Source organism: Apteryx mantelli, chromosome 6, assembly GCF_036417845.1.
Source record: "Apteryx mantelli isolate bAptMan1 chromosome 6, bAptMan1.hap1, whole genome shotgun sequence".
Taxonomy (NCBI): Eukaryota; Metazoa; Chordata; class Aves; order Apterygiformes; family Apterygidae; genus Apteryx; species Apteryx mantelli.
This window is the reverse complement of record NC_089983.1, coordinates 33,021,300-33,039,039: the sequence shown is the minus strand read 5'-3', so window position 1 is coordinate 33,039,039 and position 17,740 is coordinate 33,021,300. Positions and strand designations below refer to the sequence as shown.

The 17,740-nt window shown below is 56.1% G+C and overlaps 2 protein-coding genes across 3 annotated transcripts; one reads left to right on the top strand and one right to left on the bottom strand.

Annotated features, from left to right (window-relative positions):
• Positions 1-106: 106 nt before the first annotated feature.
• BCS1L (BCS1 homolog, ubiquinol-cytochrome c reductase complex chaperone) lies at positions 107-7,514 on the top strand. 2 transcript variants are annotated; one of them, XM_067299198.1, is made up of 8 exons: positions 107-126; positions 822-974; positions 1,961-2,337; positions 2,847-2,986; positions 3,102-3,296; positions 4,607-4,670; positions 5,112-5,281; positions 6,833-7,514. In XM_067299198.1, the coding sequence occupies exons 3-8, from the start codon at positions 2,018-2,020 to the stop codon at positions 7,093-7,095; spliced, it is 1,152 nt and encodes a 383-aa protein (XP_067155299.1). In that variant the 5' UTR covers positions 107-126; positions 822-974; positions 1,961-2,017; the 3' UTR covers positions 7,096-7,514. The 2 variants fall into 2 exon arrangements, with proteins under 2 accessions (XP_067155299.1, XP_067155298.1); XM_067299197.1 differs by lacking the exon at positions 107-126 and adding an exon at positions 5,816-5,933.
• A 2,416-nt stretch (positions 7,515-9,930) lies between these two features.
• RNF25 (ring finger protein 25) lies at positions 9,931-17,721 on the bottom strand. The gene is made up of 10 exons (XM_067299196.1): positions 17,681-17,721; positions 17,484-17,558; positions 17,299-17,401; positions 17,129-17,196; positions 16,312-16,381; positions 16,101-16,172; positions 15,311-15,451; positions 14,631-14,720; positions 13,706-13,840; positions 9,931-13,575 (listed from the first exon to the last, which is right to left on the bottom strand). The coding sequence occupies exons 1-10, from the start codon at positions 17,719-17,721 to the stop codon at positions 12,838-12,840; spliced, it is 1,533 nt and encodes a 510-aa protein (XP_067155297.1). The 3' UTR covers positions 9,931-12,837.
• Positions 17,722-17,740: the final 19 nt, after the last annotated feature.

Genomic DNA, 17,740 nt, shown 5'->3' with positions numbered 1-17,740 from the left:
CCGCCGCCTCCGTTCCCCTGCCCCTCTCTATGGTGCGTGCCGGGAGTGGGCCGGAAGCGGCGGCGGAAGTGCGGGCAGGAACCATAGAGAGCGGGGCTGGGCGGGCGGGAGCGGCGCTGCGTGGAGGTGAGGGGCCGCGGGGGGAGTGGGCCCTGCGGTGGGGCCGAGGCGGCCGTGGGCGGGGAGCGAGTTCCGGCTTGGGCACGGGGGCACTCCCCTGCGGGCTGTAGCCCCGCTATGGGGCAGAGACCCTGCCGGGATGGGGGGGGGGGACACAAGGCCCTGCTATGGGGCAGGGACCCTGCTGGGGAGGCAGGCGCAAGGCCCCACTATGGGGCAGAGACCCTGCTGGGGGGCTGAAGCCTTGTCATGGGAATGGGGCCCCTTGTTCTGGGCAGGCGTGGGAGATGGAGCTTTGCTGTGAGGGCAGCTCTGCTATGGGGGAGGTGGGATCCTGTTTTAGGGAGCAGATCGTGCTGTGGTGTCAGATCCTGTCAGAGATGCAGGGTCAGACACTGTAGTGGGTCGTGGAAAGCAGACTGTGCCGTGGGGTAAGCCCCTGACTCAGGATGGGGTCAGAGCTTGCTAGAGTTTTGGCTCCCCCGTCCCTCTTTGGGGAGTGTGTGTGTGTCCGGGGGGAGGCATCCCCTCTACCTGGCAGACCCTTGTTGGGGAGCTGGAGAGCGGTCAGGCCACCTGAGTGCAGGGTCAGTGCCCTTGCCCACCACTGAAGGGTGGGACGTTTAAAGAGCTTTGGAGTGACCAAGGGAAATGCAACCCTCAGCTGTATGATAAGCCTACTCCCTTTCACTTCCCTTTAGTTCACCATAAAACCAAAGACCTTCATAAAACAGCTGAGCAAAGGAAGGCTTCAGAGGTCGTGTCCCAGCCTGAACCCTGCCTCTGGTTCAAGACGCACAAACCACCACTTGTTCTGAGGTCCATGCAGCTGGCCCGACAGCATTGATGTGGAGGTGCTCCTTCCTCTCTTGTCACATACCAGTTGCCAGCAGCAAAGAACATGCTCTCAGGCTTGGCCTGTGAATGCATTTCAGCTTGTTCAGGCAATAAATCATAAATAATTGCAGTGCTCAATGATTTCCAGCTGTGTAAAGAACAAAACAATGTAAAACTTGGGGCTTGGTATCCTGGCTGGAAGAAGCAGCAGATGCTCTTATGCTTGACCAGCTCCTGGCTGCTTCCTGCCTGCGTTTTAGCATCCCAGTGGCTTGCAGAAAGGGAGGAGGTTCCTGCAGCCAGTCTCTGATAATAGGCTAAGCTGATAGCTCTGTGTTCAGGATCGAAGTGACTCTCCACAGCTCTGAAAAACCTGCAATGAGTGGTGGGGACTGGGTTGTGACCTGTGCCCAGAAGGAGTCAGGCTCGTGGTCAGTGTAGTCTGGGGGGGCTAAATGCCACGTGCAGCTGTGCCTTGCTGTTAACAGCTACTAGGAGGCTATGGCCAGTTTGCAGCAGCATGTGATCAAGCTGTAGCAGTACCACAGCACAGCCTGCCGCTCTTCTAGTTAGTGCCAGTGCAGCTGTTGGGGTGGCTGTGCTGGGAGCCGGCTCAGACAGCTGAGCTAGTTGAAAAGTACTCTCTCTCCCCACTTCCCTGGGAGAAATATTACCTCTGGAATTTTCCGCTAGCTCGAGAAGTCCACAGCAGAGCTGTGTTGAAATGCAGAAACTCCTTGGCTGGGGCTCTCTGCAGTCTCTAGTGATTTTTATTGTGCTGAATGTTTCATTTTAAAGGTTTTCTCTGTACTGAGATGGGGTTTGTGTTCTCTAAGGGAAAGTGTAGATGTGGGTGAATCCAAGTGCGCCAAGGCACATTCCACTTTGAGAACATGGCCGTGAAAAAGGCTGGGCAATTGTGGGCTGCCCAGTATGTCCCGCACTGCTGTACTGCCTTGCTCCATCATCCAGTCCTTTCACCTCTCTGTCTCTTTTCACACAGGTTTGTTTCCATATCACAGAGACGATGCTGTTGAAAGGAGCTGCTTAACCCCCCACAATGCCCTTTTCTGACTTTGTCTTAGCACTGAAGGACAACCCGTACTTTGGAGCTGGGTTTGGCCTTGTAGGGGTGGGCACAGCCCTGGCGTTAGCCCGGAAGGGGGCTCAGTTTGGGCTGGTGGCTTTCAGGCGCCATTACATGATCACCTTGGAGGTGCCCAGCAAGGATAAGAGCTACCACTGGCTGCTGAGCTGGATCTCACACCACGCCAAGCACACACAGCACCTGAGTGTTGAGACGTCGTACCTGCAGCATGAAAGTGGGCGCGTCAGCACCAAGTTCGACTTTGTCCCCAGCCCTGGGAACCATTTCATCTGGTAAGGGAGGGCAGGGGAAGAAGGAAAAGCAGTCTGGGGACTGGCCAGTGTTTTGGCAAGAAAACTCCAATCTGTGAGGCCCATGTAGGCAACAGAGAGAATCCTGCCTCTTCCTGTGTCTGGATTAGGACAGAAGATGAGAAGCCCATATTTGCCAGAATGAACTGATTTCTTTACCTGAGATGAATGTGCCCCTTGATGCATGATCTAAGCTGTGCCCTCTGGGCTCAGCTGAGCAGTAACAGATCCCTGGATGTAGCCAGTCCTGATGTGCCAAGTCAGCATTGGACACACTGGTTCTGAGATCTCCTTGCTGAGCCTGTCCCCTGCTGTGCCTGCTTTGGGGACAAGGAGGACAGTACTGGCCCATCTGGCTGGGAAATGAAAGGCAGCAGCTGAAACTTGCACTCGGTTGAGTGTGGAGGGTGAGCTGTGGCTTGCAGCTGGAGGTGGGTGCAGGCAGGTGTGCTCCGGCCCAGCTCCCCCCCAACCTCATCTTCCTGCTCCAGGTATCGGAGGAAGTGGATTCGCATTGAGCGCAACCGGGAGAAGCAGATGATTGACCTGCACACTGGGACCCCTTGGGAATCCGTCACCTTCACTGCTTTAGGCACCAACCGGGAGATCTTCTTCAACATCCTCCAGGAAGGTCTGTAGGGTAGCTCTGTGGGGCCCTGCTGGGGACCTTCTGCTCCCTGGAGACACCTGGTGCTTTGCAGGAGATCCCTTTCCCTGCCAACCGTCCCCTCTGCCTCTTTCTGCAGCCCGGGAGCTGGCTCTGCAGCAGCAAGAGGGAAGGACAATCATGTACACGGCCATGGGAGCAGAGTGGCGGCAGTTCGGCTTCCCCCGCCGCCGCCGCCCCCTCAGCTCCGTGGTGCTGGAGGAAGGTGTGTCGGAGAGGCTGGTCCAGGATGTGAAGGAGTTCATCGAGAACCCCAAGTGGTACAGCGAGAGAGGCAAGGCTCTGGCACAGCGTCCTCCTTGCTGTGCCCAGCACGGCTCCTCACCCCTCTGCAGCCACGGCTGTGGGGAACTGTCTCATATGCATCCCACTAACTGAGCTGAGGTGCGGAGGTTAGGCCTGGATCTGCAAAGGGACAAATTCCTCTCAGTTCAGTGGGAGTCAGGCCTCAGGGCTCAGACATACAGTTCAGATCCAGAGGTGCTGCCCATGCCCTGCATTCTCCCCTGTCCTGCAGACCCGTCCTGGTGAGACTTGAGAGGATACGTTACCTTGTCTTTGCTGCAGCTGAGGGCTCCGTTACCACAGCCTTGCTGCTTTGCAGAAGTCCTTTGTGTGTCTGAGCCTGGGCACAAAGCTGTGCTCACCCCTGCTGTGTTCAGGCTGTTACCAACTCTGCTGGTCTTTGCCCCTGCTCCTGCCTTGGCGAAGGGCCCTTAATGTAGATAAGCACAGAGGAGAAAGGAAGCAGTGGGCACTAGCAAGGGCCAAACCTAGTGTGTGCTGAGGCTGTTGCTTACATCCATTTCTGCAGCTTCTCAGCCCTCTGCTGCTGTGCCTGCTACAGTCCCATCTCGTAGCACTTCCCACCCTCCTGCTTCTCAGCCTATCTCTGAGGACAGAGAGGGCTCCACTGGCCCTTCCTCCAGCTCTTTGGGCATCCTGCCATGCCTAGCAATTAAGCAGATTCCTGGAAGGAGGCTTTTCCTGAGCAGATTCTCCAGCCTCCAACCCCAGGAACCGTGGAGTTCATTGCTCCTGTGATGCTGCTGTGGGGAGAGGCAGGATGCCAGCGGTCCTCCCTGGGAACAGCTGCAGAGAGATTTTTGTCCTTCTTGCCTTCCCCTGCTGCATCCTCCATACATGCTCAGCATAGCCCTCGTGCTCTGCGGAAGAGAGCTCAGAGCATCCAGCTTGACGTGTCTGTGCAGCCAGGGGAGGAAACTCCCCCTTTCCACCAGTGGTTCTCACTCATGGGCTCTTCTTGGTGCCCCTAAAGGGAAGCTTTGAGTTTGGAGCAGCTGTTCTGACTGTGAAGATGCCTTAGCTGATATTGGTGCCTCAGGTCTGTGTGGGCAGATAGCCACAGTGATGAAGACTGGGTAATTAGTTGGCGCAGATCCTTTTGAAGTGGTCTTCCCCAAAACATGGTTCATGGAAACCACATTACTGCTGGCCGCAGAACAGCCTATGCTGCAGCCCAGGTTCCTTGCTCAGGGTTGTCACCTGTGGCAGGTGGGGGACAGTTGGATGGACTGTGTTTGAGGCCTTGTGCTGGTTCCTAAAAGGACACTGTCTTCCTAGGGATCCCATACCGAAGAGGCTACCTGTTGTATGGTCCACCTGGCTGTGGGAAAAGCAGCTTCATGTGAGTATTACTGGCTGGGTAACAGTGGCTCTCCTGCCAGCTGCCTGCTCTGGGATGCAGCAGTTGATGGGGGTGTATGGATGAGTTTGGGTTCAAAGTGCAGCAATGCGCTGCCCAGGAATTTGAGTTAGAGGGCTGCATCTCCTGCACCATGCCTGGCATAAGTGTTTGCATTGCTGGCACCGTTACCAGCTCAGGGTGACAGCACTTCTCCGCACCCTTGCTTTGCACAGCCCTGCATAACAACAGTGTGCCAAGCAGGCTGATTGGGCTGCATGGCTCACACCCGACACCCATATCTGATCCCCACTGGGGAAGGAGGTATGTGCCCTCTGCCCTGTGCTGCTGGGCAGGGAGATCTTGTTCTCCAGCTTCCCCCTGCCTCTGTCTGCTCAGGGCTCTCTTGCCCTGATTCACCCCTGTGGTTTGTGTCCTTCCCAGCACAGCCCTGGCTGGGGAGCTGCAGTACAGTATCTGCCTGCTGAGCCTCAGCGACCGCAGCCTCTCCGACGACCGGCTCAATCACCTCCTGAGCGTGGCACCGCAGCAGAGCATCATCCTTCTGGAGGATGTGGATGCTGCCTTCGTCAGTCGTGACCTCGCTGCCGAGAGTGAGTGTGTCCCTGTTCCTGGGCTGGGCAGCGGGAGGGAGAATGGCCAGCTGTGCTGGGAGGTGGTGTGGGCTCTGGGCTCCTTGCAGCCGTACCAGTTCCCTGGGGCCCAGTTCAGCAGAGATCAGGAGTGGGCAGCTGTCTTGGTCCTCATGGCCCAAACTGGACCTCAGTCAGTTTTGGCTGGCCTATCTAATAGGAGTTTTGGGGTCCCTTGTCCTAGTAGTACCTCAGGCAAAGGCATTTGTCCTTCTGAGCCCTCCTCAGCATGACAGAGGGGACAGCTTTCCCCCTCATTCACCTTTTGGATTCTCTGGGGTGCCTGTGGACAAGGAAAGTGTATGGGCTCTCAGCCAGGGAGAGGCAGAGGGTCTGCTGAGGGGAAGGAGAGAGCAGAGTACTTGGCTTAAGATGGGAGCAGCCTGGCAGCCATTTTGGCAAGCTGTGGTGAGCCTTAGGCCGTGGGGAGGTGGCCTATGGGACCGCCCTGGGTGAGTGGCTGGCAGGTGGGATCTGAGACATCTCTGTCCCCAGACCCCGCTGTGTACCAAGGCATGGGGCGCCTGACCTTCAGCGGCCTCCTCAACGCCCTGGATGGCGTGGCCTCCACAGAGGCCAGGATTGTCTTCATGACCACCAACTACGTGGACAGGTCAGAGCTGCCCTATCAGGGGGGAGTGGGAAAGGTAACATGGGGAAAACTTGCTCTCTTGGAGCCCTTTTCCTGGGCTTTATGGAAGGTTATTTGTGCCCTCCAATATGAGGCTTGGGGGTTCATTGGCCAAATAGCAGGTTTTCCCAATCCTCAGGATGCAGATCCCGTGATCCCTAATTGCCCCCTTTGCTGGGCCCTCTGATGCTTACTTGCTGTTCACACCATATTGTGCTGGTTGCTCCCTTCAGGAGAGGTGCCACCTTCTGCATGTAGGGGTCTTTGGGGTTTGGAGTTATATGCCATGGGTGAAAAGCTGGTGCCATGTGCTGCCCACTTAGTCAGCAGGATGCAGCCTTGGCTCCTGGCACCCTTGCTGCGCTCAGGAACCCAGTTCTTGGGTCTGCCAGAGGCTGCATTACAGCGGGCTTGGCTCAGTCCAGACCAAATTGGCCTAGGTTGCCTGGTTTGTTCAGAGGGTGCCCACGGGACACTGATGGGCAGAGCCAGCTCCCAGGACAAGCTCGTCCTCCCCAGCAGCCAGCCCTTCCCTAGCTCTATCCCTTCTTCTGGATCAATCCCCCCCACAACCCCCAGGGACAAAGCTGTTGCCCACTTTTGGCATCCCAGAGCACACAGGACCTGGCAGATAGGATGCCAGGATCCTATGCTAGCATGTCCTAGTGTGGAGGGGGCTTCCTGCTGGACTCGTCCTGCGGAGACAGTTTGATTAAGTTTTCAAGGCACCCTTTGGCTTTTGAGCAGTTCTCCAGGATAAGAGGTCTCTCTTCAGTGGGGCAAAACAAAGCCTGGCCAGAGAGGGCAGGCAGAGATGCTCCTCTGGACCAGCTGGTAGAGGAGGGCTGGAACATCTCTCACTTCTCTGTGCTTCTCGACAGGCTGGACCCAGCCCTGGTGCGGCCCGGGCGTGTGGATCTCAAGCAGTACGTGGGCCATTGCTCCCGCTGGCAGCTTGCCTGCATGTTCCAGCGCTTCTATCCCGAGCAGCCCCCGGCTGCAGCTGACCATTTTGCAGAGCAGGCACTGGCAGTCTCCAATCAGATCAGCGCTGCCCAGGTGCAGGGCCACTTCATGCTCTACAAGACAGACCCCAGAGGAGCCATTGAAAATATACACTCCATCCTGCTGTGACAAGGGATGAGCCCTGCCCTGCCACTCTGTGAGGCCTGGGAACTGCTGGGACAAGAACTTGACCATCCTGAGGATGCCCAGGCACACGGGCCAGGTCTTCTGTTCATCTCTACCTCACCAAGGCCTTGGCTTTTTATTAAAGCATACAGAGCTGCCACTCCTGCAGTAGGGTAAGGGGATCAGCTCTTGCTGCTCCCTGACTTGGGTGTTGGTACGCTGGCCCCACTCGCCGGAGAGCCTTCTGCTGGGATTGTCATATGTGAAACCATAACAAGCCAACCCCTTTGACTTGCATTTTCCTGAGGCAAGGCATTGCAATGCTGCCGTGCTGAAGAGAGCTGCAGATCTGTAAAGAGACGTCTTCAGAATGGTCTTCACTGTCTTGTGAACGTCCTCTGTGAAGTGTACAACATGGCTCTTTGCTCTTGGGTCCTGTCTGCTTTTGTGTGTGTGCCACCCAGTGACAATTTTGTCCCCTTGCTGTTAGTTGCCTCATGGTCCAGATCCTGGCCCAAAACCCTTTCCAGCTTTGACAGCTGGGAGCAGCACTGCTCCAGGTGCTTCTTGGGGCTGTCCAAGGCCTGGATCCCTGCTCCGGAGGGCATCCGGCTTGTCCGCAGAGGCTGTGTTTCTGAGGATGCAGTTGCTGGTGTAATGATGGACTGGTGCTGGAAGGAGAGATCGAGCCAAAGGATTGTTCGGGTCTGGGACCTTGGGTCCTCCTCGGACCATATTCTTCTCTGGGGGTTGCCTGCCAGCAGGGCTGTTAGGGTGGTACTGCACCCAGTAACCTGGGCAGACCCTACGCCCTTTCAGAGGGGATTTGCTTGACCTGTGCTGCTGGTTTGAGTCTCCTCTCTCCCTCCAGCACGGGGCTGCTGCCAGCCTGGCCCGGGTGCTGTGCTGGAGTGTGTTTTGTGTTTAAAGCTGAGCAAAGTCTGTGACCATCAAAATCTGCTGTGCCTGAGGGCAAGGGAGGGTCTGGCACGGTCAGTACTGCAGATCCAGAGCTGTTTCAGGAAAAGAAAAACAACTCCCAAGAGACAGCTTGTTCTCCCTCAGGCTGCTGGCTGTGGTACCAAGGGGTGCAGCTGCATGGGCATCCTTTCTGGGTGAGCATGGTTTGCTAGTAGCCCCCCCGAGAGGAGGTGGGGGGGAAGACATGGGGCTCTGAAATGCAATCCGGGAGGGGAGGCCTCATCCAGGCAGGCTCTGCGGCTCCCTCGCAACACCACAGAGCTGGGGGGGTCAGTGCATGCACGCTTGCATGGGAAGAGCCAGCCCGAACGTCTCCTCTCCCCCTTCCCCATTTCAAAGTCCTTTCACCTCACTTCCCATGGCCTAGTTTTGGTGCTCAGGGCAGTAGCGTTGCTGTAACATCCCAGCCGAGCTGGGAGCCAAATGAGGTTTGTAGGGCAGAGGCAGCACTTGCACAGGAGCCGTCAGCGTGGGCAGGGAGCAGGGGCTGGGGAGCCACCATCCCGGCTCTCCGCTGGGAGGCGGTGGCTCGCTACCTTTTGCTCCCTAGCTGCTCTGAGGGGACACAGCCCCCAGAGCGAGGGGCCTGCTTGCTCCCAGGCCCCAGCCCGGCAGTGTGTAGTGGATTCTGTGACAAAACAAATTTCAGTGGTGTAAAAGTGCCCAGGCTGCAGGTCCAAAATAGTCTATTTGCAATACCCCGGGGGGGGGGGGAGGGCTGGTGCTCCCATCTCTGCTAGTTCCCATGCTGGGGTCCTTTGGTGGTGGCTCGCAGAGGGAGGCAGGCCCGTGCTGTTGCCACCAGGGCTGGCTGACACTGAACAAGAAAGGTTGTGGGACACAGACATGGGCCTGGCTCTGGGGAAGCTGGTTTCAGGCCAGACCTAATCCATTAGGTCTCCGCTCAGCCCTGCTGTTTCTCCGCAGGGCCAAGAGCAAAGTTAAGAGCTTGCAGGAGATACAAAAGGGCCCAGCTGATCCCATCTGGCTGAATTTCAGTGGAAACAAGGCACCGCTTTGATGCAGCCTGAGACTAGCAGAGATGTTTCCACAAGCGACAGCACACGTGTGCGAGTTGTTTCACTGAGGACAGCATCCTGCAGCTGCACTGGGAACAGCCTCGACCCAGGAGCTTTGCACACAGGGCTAGACAGGAAGGGTTTGTGCCAGCTGTGCCTGTCTCCTGCTGGGTGCCTGGGCCCAGCAGGCAGCCCAAGCAGCACAGCAGTGCTGGGGAGCCTCCAGCAACCGAGCCCGTGAGCAGGGCTGAAAGGGTTGATCCTGCTGCCACAAGGGAGTTTCCAGTGACTCAGGCTGGCTCCTGTGGGTGGTAGGAGGAATGGTGCCTGGAAACGTGGACCTGGAGCAGTCAGCACCTTTGCCAGGCCACAATTCAAGCACAAGAATGAACGCGGAGGAGGAGCTCTCCTTGGGACACATGGACAAGCAGAGGCAGGATGGGTGAAGGGCTGGAGAGCACAGAGCCTGGATCTAACCCCTTGCACACACTGTTCAGGCCCTGCACCCACAGAGCAGAGCTGTACCCAGCCTGGCTGTGAGATGGCAAGAGCAGGCTTGAACCAAGCATTACAGTTTAGACTTGCTCTCCAGAGCATGATGCTGCTGTTGGCAGCTCAAACCCTGTGCTCATCTTTCCCCCAAACACTGCCTGTGTTTGCTCAGATTGCCTGCTTGGATCCAGTCTCTTTCCACAGTGCTGGGGGGCAAAACTGGCTGGTTAACTCCCGGCAAACAGCAAGGGCATGAGCCAACACCTCACAGTTCAAGTGGATGGTGATGTGGTGAAAGAGACAGGCACGCAGATCCTCCAGCCCACTGCCACCACACAAGAGCACAGGCAGCAACGTCAGTCACTCTGCTTGCTTTTAATAGTGTTAATGCTACAGACACCGCCAGCGCCTTTCCACCCAGCATCTCCGAGCGCTTTTGCCAATTAAGCCTCACAACAGCCCTGTGAGGTAGGTCAGTATTGGCACCCCCCAGCCCAGGAGGAGGGACACAGGCAGACACCAAGTGAGGACCCTCAGGGCTACTATTCATCCCCCATCCCAAATACCCACCCTAGACAAGCGTAGGCAAAGGAACCAGGCAAAGGCTCCCTTCCAGAGAGATCTCTGCTGCTCGTGGGTGCTGGAGGGGATGCATCAGGCTGGGATGAGGGCAGGCAGATCACAGCCTTGATGGCTCCCGCAACACCCCCAAATCCTCTTTGAGCCAGGGTCGAGTTCCTCTCCACCTGGCAGCCAGCCCTGCCCACAGCCATCTCAGCAGCCGTTAGCTGCTGCTGCCAAGGCTTTTTGTGGGGCTTGTTTTAAACGTTTAACCAAAATTCCTTTCCACACAGTTGCAAGATTTCCTCTGCTCCAGGCTGACAGCAGTGAGTCAGAAAGGTGAGGGCCTTTCCCAAATCCCTACACACAGAAACACCTCCTTCCCCTCTAACAGGTTTGGCATTTGATTGTTTGAAATTACCCCAGTCCCTGCTCACTGGGATTTCCATGGCTGCCTTCCCACGCTCCCAGACACATGGCACAACAGCTTTCCAGCTGAGGAGAGACTGAATCCAACTCTCTGGAGGAAGCAAAGGAGCTTTCACTACAGCTGCTGCAAAGGGCAGAGATCTTTGTGTTTCTTTCAGGATGTGATCACACCTATTTTTTGGAGCACAGGAATTTCACATGTAAAGGCAGAAGGCAGCAAAACAGCACCAATGTCAGTTAAAGTTTACACCTTCCCTTTTCACCCAAATGGCCATTCACCCACAGGCTAGAACAAGAACAGAGTAAGCACTAAAGAAAGAAAATGAGGGCACATTTCAGGGAGTCAGTGACTGGGTGATCAGCCCTGGTCCCCAGCAGGGCATACAGTTTGGCTTTCAGATCCGCAAGCCCAAGATGGGCAGTATAGGCTCAGACTAAGGAAAGAAAGCTCATTAGAGCACTAATGTGCTGGAGACCAAGCTGAAAATAGGCCTATGTTTGAAATTTAAGCAAGGAAGATTCTCCCCCCCCCCCCCCCAATAATAATTAAAAAAAAAAAAAAAAACAGCTAACCATTGGGCAGCAAGTTTAACCAGCATCATCAGGAAAAGGCTAGGAGGGAAAGAGAGCAGAGCAGGCAGTCAGGAGGACCCATTCAAGAAAAGGCTTTTGTGCAGTTTAGGTGAGAAAGGATTTGAAAGGCAAAGTAAGGCAAATGAACAGCAAATGCTCTCCCGGTCTGGAGACAGATGTTGATTTCTTAGCGATTGCACTGGAAGCCCTGGTAAACCCAAAGCATGGTGATTTTTGCACTATTCAAAGAACGCTCAGCAAGAGGAGGAAGACCATAACAGCCCCCATAGAGCCAAAAAGGTGTGTGCAGGGGCACAAGGCACAAACAAGTGTGAAGGAATCAGTATGATCTGGATTGACTGGACAGCCTACACTGAGCCAGGCAAAACTGGGAGCAGGAGAGCTCCTCTGCCACCCAGGAGTGCTCAGGGGAAGGTCTTTGCCCTAGCTCTGAGTGTAGGGAGACACCAGCACATGGGAAAGGGTGGCGAGACCTACTAGAGACCAACACTGGGCACCAAAAAGGAGGGCAGAGAATATGAAGGGAACAGGTTTGAAAGAAGACCCAATGCATTAATTTTGTAGCAACATCCCATTCTGGAGACTTGGGATCTCCCATCATGTCTCTGGAGTGGGATATGGTTTAAATCTGTGAAGCACCAGTAGAAGGAACTGCACCAGGGACATGTTAGTATAAAAATCAAATCTCCATTTCTTTAAAGCAAGAGCAGCATGAAGAGAAGATGAAAGGAGGTAAGAAAATTCAAAGTACTAGGACCTGTCTTCACCCTGGGCCTCTGTGAGCTCTAAAAGACAGCCTAGGCTTAGAAAGGGATCCTAACAGAAATGTATAGGACACAGAGCAGAATGCTTTTCCCAAGTCTCTCTAATGCAGCCACTGCCTGCGAAAAGGCAGCTGAAGGAGCCTGCAGAAGCTCCAGCTAAATTTGAACTTGTTGGGAGAGCGGGAGCCAGCCCAAAGCCTTGTTCACTGGACAGCCCTGACCTGCCAACGTGTCAGCTTAGGCCTAACTTAGCTACCCTGGCTGCTATTTGGAAGTGTCCTGTTCTACAAAGGACTTGCCTGGGCTGTCTGGCCAAGCCCATCACCTGAGTGGAGGTCAGGGCTGGGGGAGAAGCAATGTTGTCTCCAAGGAACAGCAGGTTGAGAACATGCTCTGAAAATCATTTGGGGATGCAGCAAATTGAGGTCCAGGCTGCTGCCCTAGTGCAACCTTATTGCCTGGTGCCACCATGCTCTACAGGGATGCTTGGTTCCAGGGAAGGTCCTACCATAACTCTGGCTCTGCTGTGGCACCACGCAGGGCCTGATCCATTTGCTCTGCAGGCACCGATGTTTTTGGCAGCTCATGCATGGTGGGTGCTGGTCCCTGGTCAAGCCTTCCCCTGCCCTCTGCATCCTCCGAGACCAAGGTTGCCATGACTGTCGGGAGTCAGCTTCTCCAACACTGGTGATGGCTCACACCAGGCAGCCACACTAGGATGCTTCACTCTGCACATATGCCCTAGAGACACTGCCTTGACCAAGCTGTGCCTCCAAGCTATGCAGTGGAGATCCAGGGTGGGCCTCCTCCTTTCCAAGGGGCATGGTGTCTGCTTGCTACTGCTCCACCAGAGCCTTCATTGTTCTCCCCCAAAAGAGCCCTTCCCTCCCCTAGCCCAGCCCCTCACCAGTCCTGCTAGGAGCCACTCTCCTTTTCGAGATGGGCTTCTCGACGTCCACCAGGCCTGAACACCCCCCGCCCTCTTGGCGCTCTGGGGTAGGAGCTGTGCTCCTGGACCCTGGACCTCTCCCACCTCCCGCAATCCCAGGGCCTGTGGTGGCCCTGCCAGCTGGGGGCTGCTCTGTGGTCACTGCGGTTAAATGCCAGGTTCTCCTCATTGCCCTGGGCCTCAGCCCCCTGCTCCGGGGTCCATCTCCCCACATCATGGTAATCCTCTTTCAAGTCCAATATCCCTGTTACTGGTGAGGGGTCTTCAGGGCTCAACTCCTTCCTTTCAGCCAGGGCTGCAGCCCTGTTTCTGCTGTGAGGCTTTGGAAACTCCTGGCTGTGCCTCCCACCAGATCTTTGGCTCCTCTCCTCCCTCCGCTCTGGTCTCCGGCTGAAGCCCTTGGAGCCCCTGGAGCCATGGAGCAGATGACAGGGTTCCTCTGCTGCTCCCTGCGCATCGCTGCACAACTGCCTGCCCTGGCCTCCGAGGCCCAGCCTCTCCCCTCTGTGCCTCTCTCGCTTGCTCTGTTGCTCCCTGGGCACAGCTGGTCTCTCTGGCTGCCTGGTTTCTGCCCTGGCCTCTGGAGACTTGGCTGGCTCTGGAGCCAAGGGCTGACAGGGTGGCTGGGGTGAATCCACAGTGCTTGCAGTCACCAGTGACTCAGAAGCAGAGGCTGCTTGGCCTGGATCAACAGTAGCTGGAGGCTGAAAGAAAGAAGCCAGCGGTGAAGAAAGGGACAGGGTAGCCCCACAGCAGATGATAGCACCGGGCCTGGCAGCCCAGGGACCCCCTTGCTGGCATGGAGCTCAGCAATGCTCTGCCCCAGTGCCGTACCGCCTGGAGGCTGATGAAGTAACGGTTCCTCTCTGCTTCAGGGTCAATAATGCCCCCCTTCTCTTGCTGTCTCTTGAAGATTAAGCGCAGTTCTTCTTGGTGCTGCAGTGTCTTGGCATCTGGTCTGTATGGCTCCTGAGCGGCAGAGAGCAAGAGAAGGAGGATAAGGGGGATTCTCAACACCTAGCATGGGCCAGCAGCTGGCAGTACTGACAATGACTCCCCAAACCCACCTCTGATCACACAGCACCTGGGCAACCTGCTTCTGTTCACCATGTACTATCAGCCAGGCCTACAGATCTGTGTGAAATCCCTAGATGGAGGCAGACCATGCCAATGCAGACCCACTGTTCCCTGCACTGACTACCCTGGGACCTCCTGCTTTGGAGTGAGATGCACAGTGGCTAGGTCAGGGACCACAGAACGCACTATATGAGCCAGGGTCACTCACATGACCCTAATGATGTTCCAGGGTGTGCAGAAACACATTCAAGGAGAGGAACTGCAGTGGTCCCCTCTAAGATGTGGACATGAGACAGAGTTTGTGCTTTTGCCTGTTTTTCTAGAGTCACTGGCAGGGCACGTGAACAGGCCCAGCCAACAGGCTCCCTTCCCAGGGCTTGGTGGCTGTGCACAGACACACCTCGGTTTCTCTGTACACATCTGTGCATGAGGAACATGGGATACAGCATCTCACATCATAGCTTAGGGGAAGGAAACTCAGTGCTAAACAACTAAACCTGCTCTTTGTGGACATGTCAAACAGACAGGAGACGCCCTGCTAGATTCTGTGAACTACCCTTTGGACGGACTACCTGGGAAGATATGAAGGGCTGCAGCACATGCTCATTCGTTCATTTTAACACCCCAAATCAAGCTACCCAGAGAGCAGACACAGCTGGGCAGATGAGACCCCATCTCTTACCAGCGGGTGCTGCGGGGGTGGCGCTGCCTTCAGAGCACAGAGATCATAGACGAGGGTTTCCCGGCAGACAGGGCACTGCACACCGACTTCCTGCAGTGAGGGGAGAGTCGAAACCAACCCCAAGCTCTTACCCAGCCCACACACTTCCAGATAATCCCCTGCCTGGAAGTGAAACAAGGTGGCCTTTTTCAGCTGACCACACACGCTCTTCTGCCAGAGCAGAGAGATTATAGCACTATGAAAATAGCCTGGCCTGGCTGACTGCTACAAATGCCGGAGGTCACGTCTATCTTGCACCACTGGGAGTCTTGCAAACCCCTGGAGTTAGAGGATTAGGGAAGGAGCTCACCTTTCATTTGAAAAAGTTTAAGTCTTGTGGTTCCAGAATTCTAAGAATGTAACAAACTCCTCCAGTCCCTCATACACTGGGCACTGACCCAGAAATCCAATAAACTAACTGCTGAAGTACTAAAAATCATATAGTAATTTCGGTTGGAAAGGGCCCCTGGAAGTCACTTGGTCCAATCCCCATTCTGATTTCTGGCCACGGGCATGACACTGACCACGCTGCACAAGGTTGCTGGGCCAGATTAGCCCTCGCTCCACGTCCCCAAGAGCAGCGACAGAGAAGTCACAGGGGCCTGTGCAGGGGTTCAGGGAGGAAGCCCAGGGCCCAGTACCTGTTTGGGGGAAGGTGCCAGGTGCTGCTCTCTCTCCTCCTGCTGCATGAGGACCTCCTCTTCCATGTGCTGGGCATAGCGGGCCAGGCAGTGGGAGTGGAAGTAGTGGTAGCACTGGGTCTTTGTGAAGGCTTCTCTCTCCTGTAGAAGAGAGGGCAGTTTTAATGGGTTTCTGAGCGCAGGGTTGCGTGGCCTCCCCAGCTGAGGTGGGTTTTCACCCCAGTGTCAGCACTGGCAGCAGGGAACTAGTGTTATTGCTGGCACTGAGCCACATAACTTCTTCCACTGGGCTTCATCTCCTCCTCAGTTCTTATGGAGACACTTCACCCTAATCTGAGAGTCAGAAACACTCCTAATGCCAAGCTGCAAGGTTTTTGTGACCGTTTTCTCCACACATGTTCCTGCGTGAGCAGATCTCTTCCCACCTGATGTATTCTCCCTCTTAGACAGGAATCACCTCTCTTTGTAGCCTGGACAAGACAAGCTCCCTTATCCCCACAGACCTCAGCACCTGCATTAATGCGTTTCAGTCTCCTCTGACCACCTGTGCCATGAACTCCAGGAAAGGTTTCACCAACACGAGGAGACTGAGACACACCAGCAGCTATGCGCAGACCCCACTCATTTCCTTGGAGACTCTCCGACATCACTCACCACCCCTACACTCTGTTTCTGTAGAAACTTATCTTCAGATCGACACGGAGAACAGAATATGTTGCCTTAGGATAGTACCTGCTAAATAACATTGCCTACAGCCCAGAGTGGCAGGGGCTGAGACACACATTCCTACCTGGAATCCATAGAGGCAGATCACACACTGGCCGTGGGGAATGTTGTTGTCAGTGAGAATCTCCTTCCCCTTCTGCGGAAGGGGAAAAGCAAACACTTCACTGACTGGCCTCCCACAGGCCCAGGCTCAAGGCCGTCCCACCCGCAGGGAGTTGCTCAGGGGAGAACAGCATCGATGGCTGGCCACCCACCCAAATTCCCCTAACTCTCACCTCAATCAGTTCATATAGCACCTCTGTCCCCAGCCTGGCTTCAGCAACATGTCTCAGGGTCTGTGAAATCCTATAGCAAAGAAGAAGAAACACTATGCAAGTTTAGACATACCTTTGTACTCTCCCACCTCACCGTGATGACAAGTGGAAGAAAGACTAATTGCACAGGAAGGCACTGGGCTTCAGGCTTTGCCTAAAGCACTGGACAGGCACGCGTGAATATATTCATTCATGTGCTTTTCTAGCACCTCACAAGCCAGTGCCCAGGACAATTTTGTCCTCAGAGGAGATGCAAGAGGAGGTTCGCAGACTGCCCCGGCTTGAGCTCACCCAGAAGCCCTTCAGCTTTGGTGATGCTCAGGCTTCATTTTCTGACAGAGCGACCCTTAAGGCAGGTCTGGCAGGGTCCTGTGCTGCCAGCGGGCTCTCTCTACACACATCGCACTGCACTAAGGACAGGAGCACAAAGGCAACAAGAGGCTGCCTGAGCTCAGGCACTCAGTCCAGTCCCATCTCTGCCAAAGCAGGACCAACACCTTCAAAGGCCCAAGAGATTTATATTACATTTCACTACAGACCACAGTGGAACAACCCATCCAAAAAGTTAATCCCTCACAGCCAAATTTAGTGTCAGTGGCTCACATATGATTTAAGACAAGAAGACTTAGTGGCCTGTAACCATTTCTGGGTTAGGGGATCCACAGAAACTTGGGAAAGGACTTTTCAAGCACTAAAATGCCTCCAGTTGTCTCCCTCCCATCTCTCCAGAGCAGAGTTTTGTCCTCTTCCTTCCCTTCCCCTCTCTCCCAGGACTCACTTCTGAATTTGCTCATCTGACAGCCCCCGTGGGTTCCTGATCGCGATTTCCGGCGCTTTGTCGGGATACTGGAAGACACAAGAACAAAGCGGAAGGCGCAGGGGCGAGGAGTGGGGCGGGGGTGGGGGCGAGGGCCGGCGGCGGCCGCCGGCGGCGGGAGGGGGCCCTACCTGCGGCGGCACGGAGAGCACCAGGGTGAAGCGCACGTACTGCGAGTCCTGGTCCTCGCCCGTGGCCGGGTGCAGGGTGATGCAGATCTCCCAGGGCTCCGACCTGCGGGGGCAGGGGCTGAGGTGAGGCCCGGCCCCGGGGCGCCGCCGCGGGGCCCGGCCCGGCTCGGGCCGCGCTACGGTACCTGCTGCCGCCGCGGGCCACCCGCAGCTCCTCCAGGTAGATGGACTCCAGCACCTCCACCTCGGACGGCAGCGGCCTGCGGGGGCACGGGCGTGAGGCGGAGGCCCCGGGGGCCCGGCCGCCCCGCGGGGGAAGGGGGGGGCCGGGCCCGCCGGGAGCCCGCGGTGGGGGTGGGGGGGCCGCGGGCGCCGCCGTTACCAGTCGGCCGCCGCCGCCGCCTCCTCGCCGGCCGCCGCCATCTTGCCGCGCGACCCGGAA

Coding starts and splice junctions, on each gene's coding strand:
- BCS1L (XM_067299197.1), top strand. CDS start 2,018: ATGCCCTTTTCTGACTTTGTCTTAGCACTGAAGGACAACCCGTACTTT. Junction 2,338..2,846: donor CCTGGGAACCATTTCATCTG/GTAAGGGAGGGC, acceptor TTCCTGCTCCAG/GTATCGGAGGAAGTGGATTC. Junction 5,934..6,832: donor ACCACCAACTACGTGGACAG/GTCAGAGCTGCC, acceptor GCTTCTCGACAG/GCTGGACCCAGCCCTGGTGC.
- RNF25 (XM_067299196.1), bottom strand. CDS start 17,721: ATGGCGGCGGCCGGCGAGGAGGCGGCGGCGGCGGCCGACTG. Junction 17,559..17,680: donor GCGGCGGCGGCGGCCGACTG/GTAACGGCGGCG, acceptor GTGCCCCCGCAG/GCCGCTGCCGTCCGAGGTGG. Junction 17,197..17,298: donor TGCTCTCCGTGCCGCCGCAG/GTAGGGCCCCCT, acceptor TGTGTCTTCCAG/TATCCCGACAAAGCGCCGGA.